General features: G+C 35.9%; 2 protein-coding genes and 9 non-coding genes across 12 annotated transcripts; 1 reads left to right on the forward strand and 10 right to left on the reverse strand.

The window, feature by feature from the left end:
• Positions 1-485: 485 nt before the first annotated feature.
• Positions 486-677, reverse strand: LOC149723444 (U2 spliceosomal RNA). The gene has a single exon (XR_016386971.1). It is a non-coding gene; the product is annotated as a U2 spliceosomal RNA (small nuclear RNA).
• Positions 678-1,449: 772 nt separating this feature from the next.
• LOC149723445 (U2 spliceosomal RNA) lies at positions 1,450-1,642 on the reverse strand. Its single transcript, XR_016386974.1, has one exon. It is a non-coding gene; the product is annotated as a U2 spliceosomal RNA (small nuclear RNA).
• An 860-nt stretch (positions 1,643-2,502) lies between these two features.
• Positions 2,503-2,694, reverse strand: LOC149723446 (U2 spliceosomal RNA). Its single transcript, XR_016386950.1, has one exon. It is a non-coding gene; the product is annotated as a U2 spliceosomal RNA (small nuclear RNA).
• Positions 2,695-3,501: 807 nt separating this feature from the next.
• Positions 3,502-3,693, reverse strand: LOC149723447 (U2 spliceosomal RNA). The gene has a single exon (XR_016386960.1). It is a non-coding gene; the product is annotated as a U2 spliceosomal RNA (small nuclear RNA).
• An 822-nt stretch (positions 3,694-4,515) lies between these two features.
• On the reverse strand, positions 4,516-4,707 carry LOC149723448 (U2 spliceosomal RNA). The gene has a single exon (XR_016386972.1). It is a non-coding gene; the product is annotated as a U2 spliceosomal RNA (small nuclear RNA).
• Positions 4,708-5,481: 774 nt separating this feature from the next.
• Positions 5,482-5,675, reverse strand: LOC149723449 (U2 spliceosomal RNA). Its single transcript, XR_016386982.1, has one exon. It is a non-coding gene; the product is annotated as a U2 spliceosomal RNA (small nuclear RNA).
• An 813-nt stretch (positions 5,676-6,488) lies between these two features.
• On the reverse strand, positions 6,489-6,680 carry LOC149723450 (U2 spliceosomal RNA). Its single transcript, XR_016386951.1, has one exon. It is a non-coding gene; the product is annotated as a U2 spliceosomal RNA (small nuclear RNA).
• An 808-nt stretch (positions 6,681-7,488) lies between these two features.
• LOC149723451 (U2 spliceosomal RNA) lies at positions 7,489-7,680 on the reverse strand. The gene has a single exon (XR_016386961.1). It is a non-coding gene; the product is annotated as a U2 spliceosomal RNA (small nuclear RNA).
• An 816-nt stretch (positions 7,681-8,496) lies between these two features.
• LOC149723452 (U2 spliceosomal RNA) lies at positions 8,497-8,688 on the reverse strand. Its single transcript, XR_016386977.1, has one exon. It is a non-coding gene; the product is annotated as a U2 spliceosomal RNA (small nuclear RNA).
• A 530-nt stretch (positions 8,689-9,218) lies between these two features.
• LOC149723453 (myosin heavy chain kinase B-like) lies at positions 9,219-11,464 on the forward strand. Of its 2 annotated transcripts, none has more exons than XM_089893581.1 (2): positions 9,219-9,879; positions 10,063-11,464. In XM_089893581.1, exons 1-2 carry the CDS (start codon positions 9,804-9,806, stop codon positions 11,082-11,084), a joined length of 1,098 nt encoding a protein of 365 aa, XP_089749707.1. In that variant the 5' UTR covers positions 9,219-9,803; the 3' UTR covers positions 11,085-11,464. The 2 variants fall into 2 exon arrangements, with proteins under 2 accessions (XP_089749707.1, XP_089749708.1); XM_089893582.1 differs by having other exon boundaries at positions 9,219-9,867.
• Positions 11,457-14,452, reverse strand: LOC149723454 (uncharacterized). Its single transcript, XM_089893583.1, has 4 exons — positions 12,658-14,452; positions 12,372-12,481; positions 11,856-12,022; positions 11,457-11,797 (listed from the first exon to the last, which is right to left on the reverse strand). Exons 1-4 carry the CDS (start codon positions 13,384-13,386, stop codon positions 11,583-11,585), a joined length of 1,221 nt encoding a protein of 406 aa, XP_089749709.1. The 5' UTR covers positions 13,387-14,452; the 3' UTR covers positions 11,457-11,582.
• Positions 14,453-14,983: the final 531 nt, after the last annotated feature.

Consider the following 14,983-nt stretch of genomic DNA (forward strand, 5'->3'; position numbering starts at 1 on the left):
TGCGGCTTGAATCTCGCATTTTATATTGCGGATTGAATCTCACATGTTTTATGTTGTGTGTGTAACTGAGTTGGCTTGTCTAGTTAGACGTTAACGGATGCATATAACATATAATAATAGGTAAGTTTATATTCCCCTTACCCAGATATATTTGATTATTTTATTGTTCGGAGATGCAGGTGTTTGTGTACCAACTTGGTTTTCTCTATGCTAATACTTTTCCATATTTTAATTCTTTTTTTGGCAGAGATTGGCGACTCTATTAAGGCAAAATATAATTCTCTATTACTACTAGTAGTTAGACATGATTTTTATTGGTTGCGTTTTGGTAGGATCGGATCATTACTTAACACGAGTAGTTCAACTATATGAACATCAACTATATGAACACAAATCGCGGTTAGTCTCGCGGAATTTATTACCAGATACTCTGTTTATACAGTTGTATTGGAATAATTTATTAGTATACTAATATCCACCAAAGTGGAATGTGGGCCGAACCTGGCGATAATGCAAGACCAGTACAACCCGGAGCAGTAGAAGCAAACTTCATTACCGTGCTCTGTGTTCAAAAATCCGAATGAAATATAGAGAAAACGAATCGTTTTCGTCTCAGATTTCACCCTGAGAAGAACAGGCACTACACTTGATCACAGCTAAAATAGCCGAGAAGCGATAATTCCAGGATTCCTCTGGATCAGTATATTTGTTATATACCGCGTAAAAAATTAATAGCCCTTTGGCGCGAGCCACCTTGGAGGAATTGATCACACTATAGGCACAACAGCAAACGTATTCCGGATTCCTTGTATGGAACAAAATACACATACATCTTATTTGGTATTGTGCCCATATTCTTTTCATCTTAGGCTCTATTTCAGCGTGGGTTTAAAAAGCTTTACAGGGGCATAAAATAAAGAATATTGCAACAATTTCCCTGCTGAAAATTAGAACCCTTGGTCACAAGGAGCGTAAGTTGTTTCCGCCTTTCGATGCGTAAAAATTCAAATGTCTATGTTGCGGCTTGAATCTCACATGTTTATGTTGTGTGTGTAACTGAGTTGGCTTGGGAAGCATATAACATATAATAATAGGTAAGTTTATATTCCCCTTACCCAGATAAATTTGATTATTTCATTGTTCGGAGATGCAGGTGTTTGTGTAACTTGGTTTTCTCTATGCTAATACTTTTCCATATTTTAATTCTTTTTTTTGCAGAGATTGGCGACTCTATTTAGGCAAAATATAATTCTCTATTACTACTAGTAGTTGGACATGATTTTTATTGGTTACGTTTTGGTAGGATCGGATCATTACTTAAACACGAGTAGTTCGAACATCAACTATATGAACACAAATCGCGGTTAGTCTCGCGGAATTTATTACGAGATACTCTGTTTATACAGTTGTATTGGAATAATTTATTAGTATACTAATATCCACCAAAGTGGAATGTGGGCCGAACCTGGCGGTAATGCAAAACCAGGACAACCCGGAGCAGTAGAAGCAAGCTTCATTACCGTGCTCTGTGTTCAAAAATCCGAATGAAATATAAAGGGAAACGAATCGTTTCCGTCTCAGATTTCACCCTGAGAGGAACAGGTACTACACTTGATTACAGCTAAAATAGCTGAGAAGCGATAACTCCAGGAGTCCTCTGGATCAGTATAATTGTTATACCGCGTAAAAAATTAATAGCCCTTTGGCGCGAGCCACCTTGGAGGAATTGATCACACTATTATAGGCACAATAGCAAACGTATTCCGGATTCCTTGTATGGAACAAAATACACATACATCTTAGTTGGTATTGTGCCCATATTCTTTTCATCTTAGGCTCTATTTCGGCGTGGGTTTCAAAGGCTTTACAGGGGCAAAAAATAAAGAATATTGCAACAATTTCCCTGCTGAAAATTAGAACCCTTGGCCACACGGGGCGTAAGTTGTTTCCGCCTTTCGATGCGAAAAAATTCAAATGTCCATGTTGCGGCTTGAATCTCGCATGTTTATATTGCATTTTGAATCTCACATGTTTATGTTGAGTGTGTAACTGAGTTGGCTTGTCTAGTTAGACGTTAACGGATGCATATAACATATAATAATAGGTAAGTTTATATTCCCCTTCTCAGATATATTTGATTATTTCATTGTTCGGAGATGCAGGTGTTTGTGTACCTTGGTTTTCTCTATGCTAATACTTTTCCATATTTTAATTCTTTTTTTTGGCAGAGATTGGCGACTCTATTAAGGCAAAATATAATTCTCTATTACTACTAGTAGTTGGACATGATTTTTATTGGTTGCGTTTTGGTAGGATTGGATCATTACTTAAACACGAGTAGTTCGAACATCAACTATATGAACACAAATCGCGGTTAGTCTCGCGGAATTTATTACGAGATACTCTGTTTATACAGTTGTATTGGAATAATTTATTAGTATACTACTCTGTTTATACAGTTGTATTGGAATAATTTATTAGTTTACTAATATCCACCAAAGTGGAATGTGGGCCGAACCTGGCGATAATGCAAGACCAGGACAACCCGGAGCAGTAGAAGCAAGCTTCATTACCGTGCTCTGTGTTCAAAAATCCGAATGAAATATAGAGGAAACGAATCGTTTCCGTCTCAGATTACACCCTGAGAAGAACAGGTACTACACTTGATCACAGCTAAAATAGCCGAGAAGCGATAACTCCAGGAGTCCTCTGGATCAGTATAATTGTTATACCGCGTAAAAAATTAATAGCCCTTTGGCGCGAGCCACCTTGGAGGAATTGATCACACTATAGGCACAACAGCAAACGTATTCCGGATTCCGTGTATGGAACAAAATACACATACATCTTAGTTGGTATTGTGTCCATATTCTTTTCATCTTAGGCTCTATTTCGGCGTGGGTTTAAAAAGCTTTACAGGGGCAAAAAATAAAGAACATTGCAACGATTTCCCTGCTGAAAATTAGAACCCTTGGCCACACGGGGCGTAAGTTGTTTCCGCCTTTCGATGCGAAAAAATTCAAATGTCTATGTTGCGGCTTGAATCTCGCATTTTATATTGCGGATTGAATCTCACATGTTTTATGTTGTGTGTGTAACTGAGTTGGCTTGTCTAGTTAGACGTTAACGGATGCATATAACATATAATAATAGGTAAGTTTATATTTCCCTTACCCAGATATATTTGATTATTTTATTGTTCGGAGATGCAGGTGTTTGTGTACCTTGGTTTTCTCTATGCTATTACTTTTCCATATTTTAATTCTTTTTTTGGCAGAGATTGGCGACTCTATTAAGGCAAAATATAATTCTCTATTACTACTAGTAGTTGGACATGATTTTTATTGGTTGCGTTTTGGTAGGATCGGATCATTACTTAAACACGAGTAGTTCAACTATATGAACACAAATCGCGGTTAGTCTCGCGGAATTTATTACCAGATACTCTGTTTATACAGTTGTATTGGAATAATTTATTAGTATACTAATATCCACCAAAGTGGAATGTGGGCCGAACCTGGCGATAATGCAAGACCAGTACAACCCGGAGCAGTAGAAGCAAGCTTCATTACCGTGCTCTGTGTTCAAAAATCCGAATGAAATATAGAGAAAACGAATCGTTTTCGTCTCAGATTTCACCCTGAGAAGAACAGGCACTACACTTGATCACAGCTAAAATAGCCGAGAAGCGATAATTCCAGGATTCCTCTGGATCAGTATATTTGTTATATACCGCGTAAAAAATTAATAGCCCTTTGGCGCGAGCCACCTTGGAGGAATTGATCACACTATAGGCACAACAGCAAACGTATTCCGGATTCCTTGTATGGAACAAAATACACATACATCTTATTTGGTATTGTGCCCATATTCTTTTCATCTTAGGCTCTATTTCTGCGTGGGTTTAAAAAGCTTTACAGGGGCAAAAAATAAAGAACATTGCAACGATTTCCCTGCTGAAAATTAGAACCCTTGGCCACACGGGGCGTAAGTTGTTTCCGCCTTTCGATGCGAAAAAATTCAAATGTCTATGTTGCGGCTTGAATCTCGCATTTTATATTGCGGATTGAATCTCACATGTTTTATGTTGTGTGTGTAACTGAGTTGGCTTGTCTAGAGACGTTAACGGATGCATATAACATATAATAATAGGTAAGTTTATATTCCCCTTACCCAGATATATTTGATTATTTTATTGTTCGGAGATGCAGGTGTTTGTGTACCTTGGTTTTCTCTATGCTAATACTTTTCCATATTTTAGTTCTTTTTTTGGCAGAGATTGGCGACTCTATTAAAGCAAAATATAATTCTCTATTACTACTAGTAGTTGGACATGATTTTTATTGGTTGCGTTTTGGTAGGATCGGATCATTACTTAAACACGAGTAGTTCAACTATATGAACATCAACTATATGAACACAAATCGCGGTTAGTCTCGCGGAATTTATTACCAGATACTCTGTTTATACAGTTGTATTGGAATAATTTATTAGTATACTAATATCCACCAAAGTGGAATGTGGGCCGAACCTGGCGATAATGCAAGACCAGTACAACCCGGAGCAGTAGAAGCAAACTTCATTACCGTGCTCTGTGTTCAAAAATCCGAATGAAATATAGAGAAAACGAATCGTTTTCGTCTCAGATTTCACCCTGAGAAGAACAGGCACTACACTTGATCACAGCTAAAATAGCCGAGAAGCGATAATTCCAGGATTCCTCTGGATCAGTATATTTGTTATGTACCGCGTAAAAAATTAATAGCCCTTTGGCGCGAGCCACCTTGGAGGAATTGATCACACTATAGGCACAACAGCAAACGTATTCCGGATTCCTTGTATGGAACAAAATACACATACATCTTATTTGGTATTGTGCCCATATTCTTTTCATCTTAGGCTCTATTTCAGCGTGGGTTTAAAAAGCTTTACAGGGGCATAAAATAAAGAATATTGCAACAATTTCCCTGCTGAAAATTAGAACCCTTGGCCACAAGGAGCGTAAGTTGTTTCCGCCTTTCGATGCGTAAAAGTTCAAATGTCTATGTTGCGGCTTGAATCTCACATGTTTATGTTGTGTGTGTAACTGAGTTGGCTTGGGAAGCATATAACATATAATAATAGGTAAGTTTATATTCCCCTTACCCAGATAAATTTGATTATTTCATTGTTCGGAGATGCAGGTGTTTGTGTAACTTGGTTTTCTCTATGCTAATACTTTTCCATATTTTAATTCTTTTTTTTTTGCAGAGATTGGCGACTCTATTTAGGCAAAATATAATTCTCTATTACTACTAGTAGTTGGACATGATTTTTATTGGTTACGTTTTGGTAGGATCGGATCATTACTTAAACACGAGTAGTTCGAACATCAACTATATGAACACAAATCGCGGTTAGTCTCGCGGAATTTATTACGAGATACTCTGTTTATACAGTTGTATTGGAATAATTTATTAGTATACTAATATCCACCAAAGTGGAATGTGGGCCGAACCTGGCGGTAATGCAAAACCAGGACAACCCGGAGCAGTAGAAGCAAGCTTCATTACCGTGCTCTGTGTTCAAAAATCCGAATGAAAATATAAAGGGAAACGAATCGTTTCCGTCTCAGATTTCACCCTGAGAGGAACAGGTACTACACTTGATTACAGCTAAAATAGCTGAGAAGCGATAACTCCAGGAGTCCTCTGGATCAGTATAATTGTTATACCGCGTAAAAAATTAATAGCCCTTTGGCGCGAGCCACCTTGGAGGAATTGATCACACTATAGGCACAATAGCAAACGTATTCCGGATTCCTTGTATGGAACAAAATACACATACATCTTAGTTGGTATTGTGCCCATATTCTTTTCATCTTAGGCTCTATTTCGGCGTGGGTTTAAAAGGCTTTACAGGGGCAAAAAATAAAGAATATTGCAACAATTTCCCTGCTGAAAATTAGAACCCTTGGCCACACGGGGCGTAAGTTGTTTCCGCCTTTCGATGCGAAAAAATTCAAATGTCCATGTTGCGGCTTGAATCTCGCATGTTTATATTGCATTTTGAATCTCACATGTTTATGTTGTGTGTGTAACTGAGTTGGCTTGTCTAGTTAGACGTTAACGGATGCATATAACATATAATAATAGGTAAGTTTATATTCCCCTTCTCAGATATATTTGATTATTTCATTGTTCGGAGATGCAGGTGTTTGTGTACCTTGGTTTTCTCTATGCTAATACTTTTCCATATTTTAATTCTTTTTTTGGCAGAGATTGGCGACTCTATTAAGGCAAAATATAATTCTCTATTACTACTAGTAGTTGGACATGATTTTTATTGGTTGCGTTTTGGTAGGATTGGATCATTACTTAAACACGAGTAGTTCGAACATCAACTATATGAACACAAATCGCGGTTAGTCTCGCGGAATTTATTACGAGATACTCTGTTTATACAGTTGTATTGGAAAAATTTATTAGTATACTAATATCCACCAAAGTGGAATGTGGGCCGAACCTGGCGATAATGCAAGACCAGGACAACCCGGAGCAGTAGAAGCAAGCTTCATTACCGTGCTCTGTGTTCAAAAATCCGAATGAAATATAGAGGAAACGAATCGTTTCCGTCTCAGATTACACCCTGAGAAGAACAGGTACTACACTTGATCACAGCTAAAATAGCCGAGAAGCGATAACTCCAGGAGTCCTCTGGATCAGTATAATTGTTATACCGCGTAAAAAATTAATAGCCCTTTGGCGCGAGCCACCTTGGAGGAATTGATCACACTATAGGCACAACAGCAAACGTATTCCGGATTCCGTGTTTGGAACAAAATACACATACATCTTAGTTGGTATTGTGTCCATATTCTTTTCATCTTAGGCTCTATTTCGGCGTGGGTTTAAAAAGCTTTACAGGGGCAAAAAATAAAGAAAATTGCAACGATTTCCCTGCTGAAAATTAGAACCCTTGGCCACACGGGGCGTAAGTTGTTTCCGCCTTTCGATGCGAAAATATTCAAATGTCTATGTTGCGGCTTGAATCTCGCATTTTATATTGCGGATTGAATCTCACATGTTTTATGTTGTGTGTGTAACTGAGTTGGCTTGTCTAGTTAGACGTTAACGGATGCATATAACATATAATAATAGGTAAGTTTATATTCCCCTTACCCAGATATATTTGATTATTTTATTGTTTGGAGATGCAGGTGTTTGTGTACCTTGGTTTTCTCTATGCTAATACTTTTCCATATTTTAATTCTTTTTTTTGGCAGAGATTGGCGACTCTATTAAGGCAAAATATAATTCTCTATTACTACTAGTAGTTGGACATGATTTTTATTGGTTGCGTTTTGGTAGGATCGGATCATTACTTAAACACGAGTAGTTCAACTATATGAACACAAATCGCGGTTAGTCTCGCGGAATTTATTACCAGATACTCTGTTTATACAGTTGTATTGGAATAATTTATTAGTATACTAATATCCACCAAAGTGGAATGTGGGCCGAACCTGGCGATAATGCAAGACCAGTACAACCCGGAGCAGTAGAAGCAAGCTTCATTACCGTGCTCTGTGTTCAAAAATCCGAATGAAATATAGAGAAAACGAATCGTTTTCGTCTCAGATTTCACCCTGAGAAGAACAGGCACTACACTTGATCACAGCTAAAATAGCCGAGAAGCGATAATTCCAGGATTCCTCTGGATCAGTATATTTGTTATATACCGCGTAAAAAATTAATAGCCCTTTGGCGCGAGCCACCTTGGAGGAATTGATCACACTATAGGCACAACAGCAAACGTATTCCGGATTCCTTGTATGGAACAAAATACACATACATCTTATTTGGTGTTGTGCCCATATTCTTTTCATCTTAGGCTCTATTTCTGCGTGGGTTTAAAAAGCTTTACAGGGGCAAAAAATAAAGAACATTGCAACGATTTCCCTGCTGAAAATTAGAACCCTTGGCCACACGGGGCGTAAGTTGTTTCCGCCTTTCGATGCGAAAAAATTCAAATGTCTATGTTGCGGCTTGAATCTCGCATTTTATATTGCGGATTAAATCTCACATGTTTTATGTTGTGTGTGTAACTGAGTTGGATTGTCTAGAGACGTTAACGGATGCATATAACATATAATAATAGGTAAGTTTATATTCCCCTTACACAGATATATTTGATTATTTTATTGTTCGGAGATGCAGGTGTTTGTGTACCTTGGTTTTCTCTATGCTAATACTTTTCCATATTTTAATTCTTTTTTTGGCAGAGATTGGCGACTCTATTAAGGCAAAATATAATTCTCTATTACTACTAGTAGTTGGACATGATTTTTATTGGTTACGTTTTGGTAGGATCGGATCATTACTTAAACACGAGTAGTATATGAACATCAACTATATGAACACAAATCGCGGTTAGTCTCGCGGAATTTATTACCAAATACTCTGTTTATACAGTTGTATTGGAATAATTCATTAGTATACTAATATCCACCAAAGTGGAATGTGGGCCGAACCTGGCGATAATGCAAAACCAGGACAACCCGGAGCAGTAGAAGCAAGCTTCATTACCGTGCTCTGTGTTCAAAAATCCGAATGAAATATAGAGGAAACGAATCGTTTCCGTCTCAGATTACACGCTGAGAAGAACAGGTACTACACTTGATCACAGCTAAAATAGCCGAGAAGCGATAACCCCAGGAGTCCTCTGGATCAGTATAATTGTTATACCGCGTAAAAAATTAATAGCCCTTTGGCGCGAGCCACCTTGGAGGAATTGATCACACTATAGGCACAATAGCAAACGTATTCCGGATTCCTTGTATGGAACAAAATACACATACATCTTAGTTGGTATTGTGCCCATATTCTTTTCATCTTAGGCTCTATTTCGGCGTGGGTTTAAAAGGCTTTACAGGGGCAAAAAATAAAGAATATTGCAACAATTTCCCTGCTGAAAATTAGAACCCTTGGCCACACGGGGCGTAAGTTGTTTCCGCCTTTCGATGCGAAAAAATTCAAATGTCCATGTTGCGCTTGAATCTCGCATGTTCATATTGCATTTTGAATCTCACATGTTTATGTTGTGTGTGTAACTGAGTTGGCTTGTCTAGTTAGACGTTAACGGATGCATATAACATATAATAATAGGTAAGTTTATATTCCCCTTCTCAGATATATTTGATTATTTCATTGTTCGGAGATGCAGGTGTTTGTGTACTATGGTGGCCTATGAGTGCCACCCTAATAAATAAAAAAATAAGAATATTACGATAAAAAAACGATAAGTAAAATGAAAGCGAAAAGTAAAATGAAATTAAAAAGTAAAATGAAATTGAAAAGTAAAATGAAATTGAAAAGTAAAATGAAATTGAAAAGTAAAATGAAAATGAAAAGTAAAATGAAAAGTAAAATGAAAATGAAAACGAAACGTAAAATGAAAATGAAAACGAAACGTAAAATGAAAATGAAAATGAAAACGAAACGTAAAATGAAACGAAAAGTAAATTCAAAACGAAAGGTAAAACGAAAACGAAAAGTTAAATGAAAACGAAAAGTAAAATGAAAACGAAAAGTAAAATGAAAACGAAAAGTAAAATGAAAACGAAAAGTAAAATGAAAACGAGAAGTAAAATGAAAACGAAAAGTAAAATGAAAGCGAAAAGTAAAATGAAAAACTTCACGTGGACGAGACGTGCCAGTGCCAACATAGACATCACAAAAATCTTACATGTAGTATTTCTATGGCAGGTCTTCTTTCATTTTAAATCTTTGCACGCGCTTTGAAACAAGATATTATCAACAAAAATGGCTGATATGTGGAACAAATTTAAAGAGGAGATGAAACAAAAAAGAACAAAGAAACCTGAACGTAAGGTTACCGGTAAGAATGACTCGCAAATTTTAGATAGGAAATGCATTACCATTCAAAGATGCAGCCCTGAAGTATCAGGCAAGGCTCAAAAATATTTAAAAATAGGAGCTCGCGAGTTTGTTCCATTTCTGTTTGATGAATTGAGCATTAAAAACATAAAAAAGGCATGTAATGCTCATTTTTCCTTTGAAGATGATGATATGACCTGTGACATTTTAGCTGGGGAGCAAGGTCCATCATGCTGTTTACTTGATCAATTACCAAACTTCAATGTCGTACATATTAGAGCAATTGCTAACACAACTGAACTAGCTTGTAAAGAAAATTCTAAGTTTAAACTTGTGGTATCAAGCTCTTTGCCCCAAATTAAAAGAAGAAAAACTGACCATCTTCAGCCGCAACAAATTTCTGTGGAATTTAGTGTGAAAAGGGAACACCCAATCCCCAAAAGTTTATCGGTTGTAGAAATGATGAAATTAGGAAACGTTATGGACGCTACCAGTACAAAAATTAAACTATCTCAGTTTCACATTTCTGACATGATGTGGAGTACTGAAATTGAGGAAATTATTCGGGTCGAAAAGGAAAGTTTTAGCCAAGGAGGCTTTAGAAAGGCATATAAGGTGCAATCTTCTTCCAAGCTGTTGCCTGGTACTTGGGTGTTAAAGCAATACTTGCCAGAAACATTGGACACACTTAATGAAATAAACCAAACCCCTGAAGGCCATACCCGCAAGATCGTGCAAATGCACATGCTTGCAGCAAATTTTACTTCCCAACTTGCCAAAGCAGTACAAAATCTGACTAAAGGCAAATTTGGATATATACCGACATATACTAAAATATACTTCGGAAAAATTACAGACGGCGAAGAGGACACATTTGTTACCTTGGAAGAATATATACATGGAAAATTTACAAAATATACATCGAATGATGGTACTGTATGTGGAAACAAAGAAACGACAGCATGTAAAAAAGCAGTATGTTTAGCACATTTCAGCTTTCAGCATTCTTCCCAGCAGCTGCTTTTAACCGACATTCAAGGAGATACTACTGTGTACACTGACCCAGAGATTGCTTCCATTAAACATGTAAACGAAGATGGAACTTTATTGTTTTGTGCAGGGAATCTAGCACAGCGAGCAATCTCTACCTTCGTTGCACAACACGAGTGCAATGATTATTGTGAAGCTTTGGATTTAAAGATGTAGTGAACAATAAATTAAGGATCTATTAATAATCTTGAAAAAGAATAAGCTTGCAAATCAATATTATACATAGCAGGCGAATTGTCAAAACGCTTGAGGTACCGGTAATAAAGCATTTCAGTTTTACGTATAAGCCAGCTAATTTCTTTTCACAATCAGGTGCACAAATCTAACTATTTGATAACATACCCGTACATATATTTTTATAATCTATTATAATATGGTATTTCTTTTATAGATTTCCTACACCTACATTTTGTTATATTGTGTACCCGGTACATATTTGCCTTTTACAATTTCTCTTGTTCCTTTCATTTTTCAACTAATGTTCTTTTTACCTTATGACAGTGTAGTTTTATTATAAATACACAAATGGTGGCTCACTGTTGCATTTTTAATGAATATTTTCTGCGAGAAAATTTCAGCAAAACTGGAAATAAAATCAGTGGTAATTTAATTTAGTTTTCTGGTATTTAGACTTAAACAAAAAAACAAACATATTTATGGTATAACAGGTTCTTTAGTAAGCTGAGAAACAAGCTTTCTTCTCAAAAACAAGTAAGCATCTGTACATTCATTTGCCGATAGGAGATGAGGGTTAGGAATATATTCTTGTAAAGTCTTTCGCTGGGATGACAATAGGAAGTCGGTTCTCACATCCAGAACTCCAGAAACCTCACAAACTTCCTTTAGCTGTGAATCAGTTATATGCTGGCCTGGAGAATCACTATTATTAGTACTGAACACCAGAGCAAGAATAACAATATAATTTACCACATTTTTCAAGACCATAGTTTTCCGGAAAATTGTAAATATGATTGGGAATGCCGTTGGGAAGATATGTACCCCTTTGATATCTTATTCTATGTGTATTCCAGTTATCCACGAATACTTTCATTTCCTTTTCCAGCACTGGTATATACACAAATGCAAGTATATCTCTGTTAACAAACATAAATAATAATGTTTTTGTAAGCTCTACTTTGGGTAAATGCAAATAAATGTTATTACTTACATCGTCCAGCTGCATATAGTCTGTTGTGCCAGAATTCAACCGAAAGGTTGTAGGGTCAGAAACCCACTGGTGGCTTAGTCATTTGTATCCTTGGGCAAAGCAATTAGCAAATATAGCCTGAACCCAGTGGATTAATGGGTTAAACTAACACAGTCAGGAACATCTGAATTATACACTGCAATACCTCCTGTAACTCGACAGTGGGCATGCTTGCATTTTCCAATGAATATCCTACATTGGCTATTGCAATGCAAAATTTAATTGCGTCATGTTACCTGTCTAAAGCTATGTCAGGATTGTAATGACCCAGATCTTTCAAAGACATTAATTGGCGTTTAAAATACTTTTCCAGGCGTTCATGTAACTCTTTCCACCATCTTTCAATCTACAAACAAAGCCATTGTATTAATTACAGAGTGTCAACCACTACTGTTAAAAAAACATATTTAGACTGCACCCCATGTTTTATGCTCACATTGAAACTGATTTCACCAAATCATATTAAGTACCGGACACTGGTATGTTTAAGCATTAATAAAAAATGTTAAGTTAGCAACATACCTGATTTGAAGTTGATTTTCCATAAATAACAGTATCACTCGCATCAGTAACATCAATATGAGATTTTCGAAGAAATGCATGCATTGTGGCCATGATACCAGTTTCTGTACCTTTGTCAAGCCTCATATATGATGCAATACATTTTGTCTCATAAATATAATCAAAGTACCAACGAGCAATTAATTTGGGGTCACAATTGTCGGTCCAAATTTTAAGCCACAGCAGATTTCGGCTAGCAGTGTCTATGCAACCATACACAGCTAGTGGAAAAGTACTTTTTTGAAATCCCATTAGTTTACAGTGGCCGTCAAGTGAATGTACCCAGTCAGGTCCTTTGCTACTAAAATGACCCTTTTTTAACCTTTTCTTCCCTGGTGTTCTTGCTTCCAGCCCATCGGGATCTAACTCCACCATGATTGCATATACTAGGTCCCTAGGTACATTCATATGGTGCTGTTTCCTTACTTTCTGATGCATGGCGCGATATCCTAAACACTTTCCAGGTCCATCAAGTTCTTTGGTTACTGCTGACTTTACATCATTTATTGCAATTGCTGGATCAATATAAGTGATGTTAAAAAATTTCAATCTTCGACAAAGAGTTCTTAGACTCCATGGGTACTGAGGAAAGTCACGCTTTACAAAATCAAGTATTTCTAATCTTTTAATGGATTGTCTCACATAGTTTTGCAATGCACCAGTCAACACAACGTCATTTTGCCAATCCATCACTGATGTCAGCAATGGCACTTAACAAGTTTACTAGGCCTGTGCTGTGGTAACATATTATTAAATGGTTAAAATTTTTGCATAGGGGTTAGTGCATAGTAAAAATCTGAGCATTCCGTAGTTTTAAACCTAATGCTGTCAGGGTGGGTTACGGATTAGTATAAATTTTCCTAGTTCCATATTTCTGTCTTTAAGTGGGCCTATACTGCCCATGTTACATTATTATGTCTAACATCTAAGTATAAACCATATCAAAACATAGAAAATACAATAACCTCAAGTTGACATTATTTCTTTATATCTAAATCTGCTATGTCTAGTAGTCTTGTACCATACCAGTACCTACAATGTACATTGCATAGATAAAGCGTAATAGTTTAGTATACTAGTCGGCCATCTGCGAAGCAATGATATCCACTTTAGTACCTGATCCGAACTATTGTTTACATGAGGCTTTTGAGGCTGGTATATCTACTTGTTCACCCAAGACCAAAAATTCACCTAATAAAAATTAACAAAGCGTTGACCTATATTACTACTTGTTTAGGATAGCCTACTATGGTTCTACTCCTAATATTAGGCCTACGCATAACGAATGTTTGGTTAGATTTAAAAGTTATGACAAATTGCAACAACATTGTTGGGTTGATTTGGCTAATAACAAGGAATAAATAAACAACTACCGGTACGTTAAAGCAACAAGTACGAAGGTTTAAAATGAAAGAAGACATTCCATAGAAATCAGAGTAAATAAAAAGTAATTTTGATAGAATTTTTAAGATTTCTATGTTGGCACTGGCACGTCTCGGCCACGTGAAGTTTTTCATTTTACTTTTCGTTTTCATTTTACTTTTCGTTTTCATTTTACTTTTCGTTTTCATTTTACTTTTCGTTTTCATTTTACTTTTCGTTTTCATTTTACTTTTCGTTTTCATTTTACTTTTCGTTTTCATTTTACTTTTCGTTTTCATTTTACTTTTTGTTTTCATTTTACTTTTCGTTTTCATTTTACTTTTCGTTTTCATTTTACTTTTCGTTTTCATTTTACTTTTCGTTTTCATTTTACTTTTCGTTTTCATTTTACTTTTCGTTTTCATTTTACTTTTCGTTTTCATTTTACTTTTTGTTTTCATTTTACTTTTCGTTTTCATTTTACTTTTCGTTTTCATTTTACTTTTCGTTTTCATTTTACTTTTCGCTTTCATTTTACTTTTTGTTTTCATTTTACTTTTTGCTTTCATTTTACGTTTCATTTATTTACTTTTCGTTTTCATTTTACTTTTTGTTTTCATTTTACTTTTCGTTTTCAATTTACTTTTCGTTTTCATTTTACTTTTCAATTTCATTTTACTTTTCAATTTCATTTTACTTTTTAATTTCATTTTACTTTTTAATTTCATTTTACTTTTCGCTTTCATTTTACTTATCGTTTTTTTTTATCGTAATATTCTTATTTTATTTATTTATTAGGGTGGCACTCATAGGCCACCATAGTGTACCTTGGTTTTCTCTATGCTAATACTTTTCCATATTTTAATTCTTTTTTTTGGCAGAGATTGGCGACTCTATTAAGGCAAAATATAATTCTCTATTACTA

This window comes from Ciona robusta, unplaced genomic scaffold (genome assembly GCF_009617815.1).
Source record: "Ciona robusta unplaced genomic scaffold, ASM961781v2 AP042749.1".
In the NCBI taxonomy this organism is placed as follows: Eukaryota; Metazoa; Chordata; class Ascidiacea; order Phlebobranchia; family Cionidae; genus Ciona; species Ciona robusta.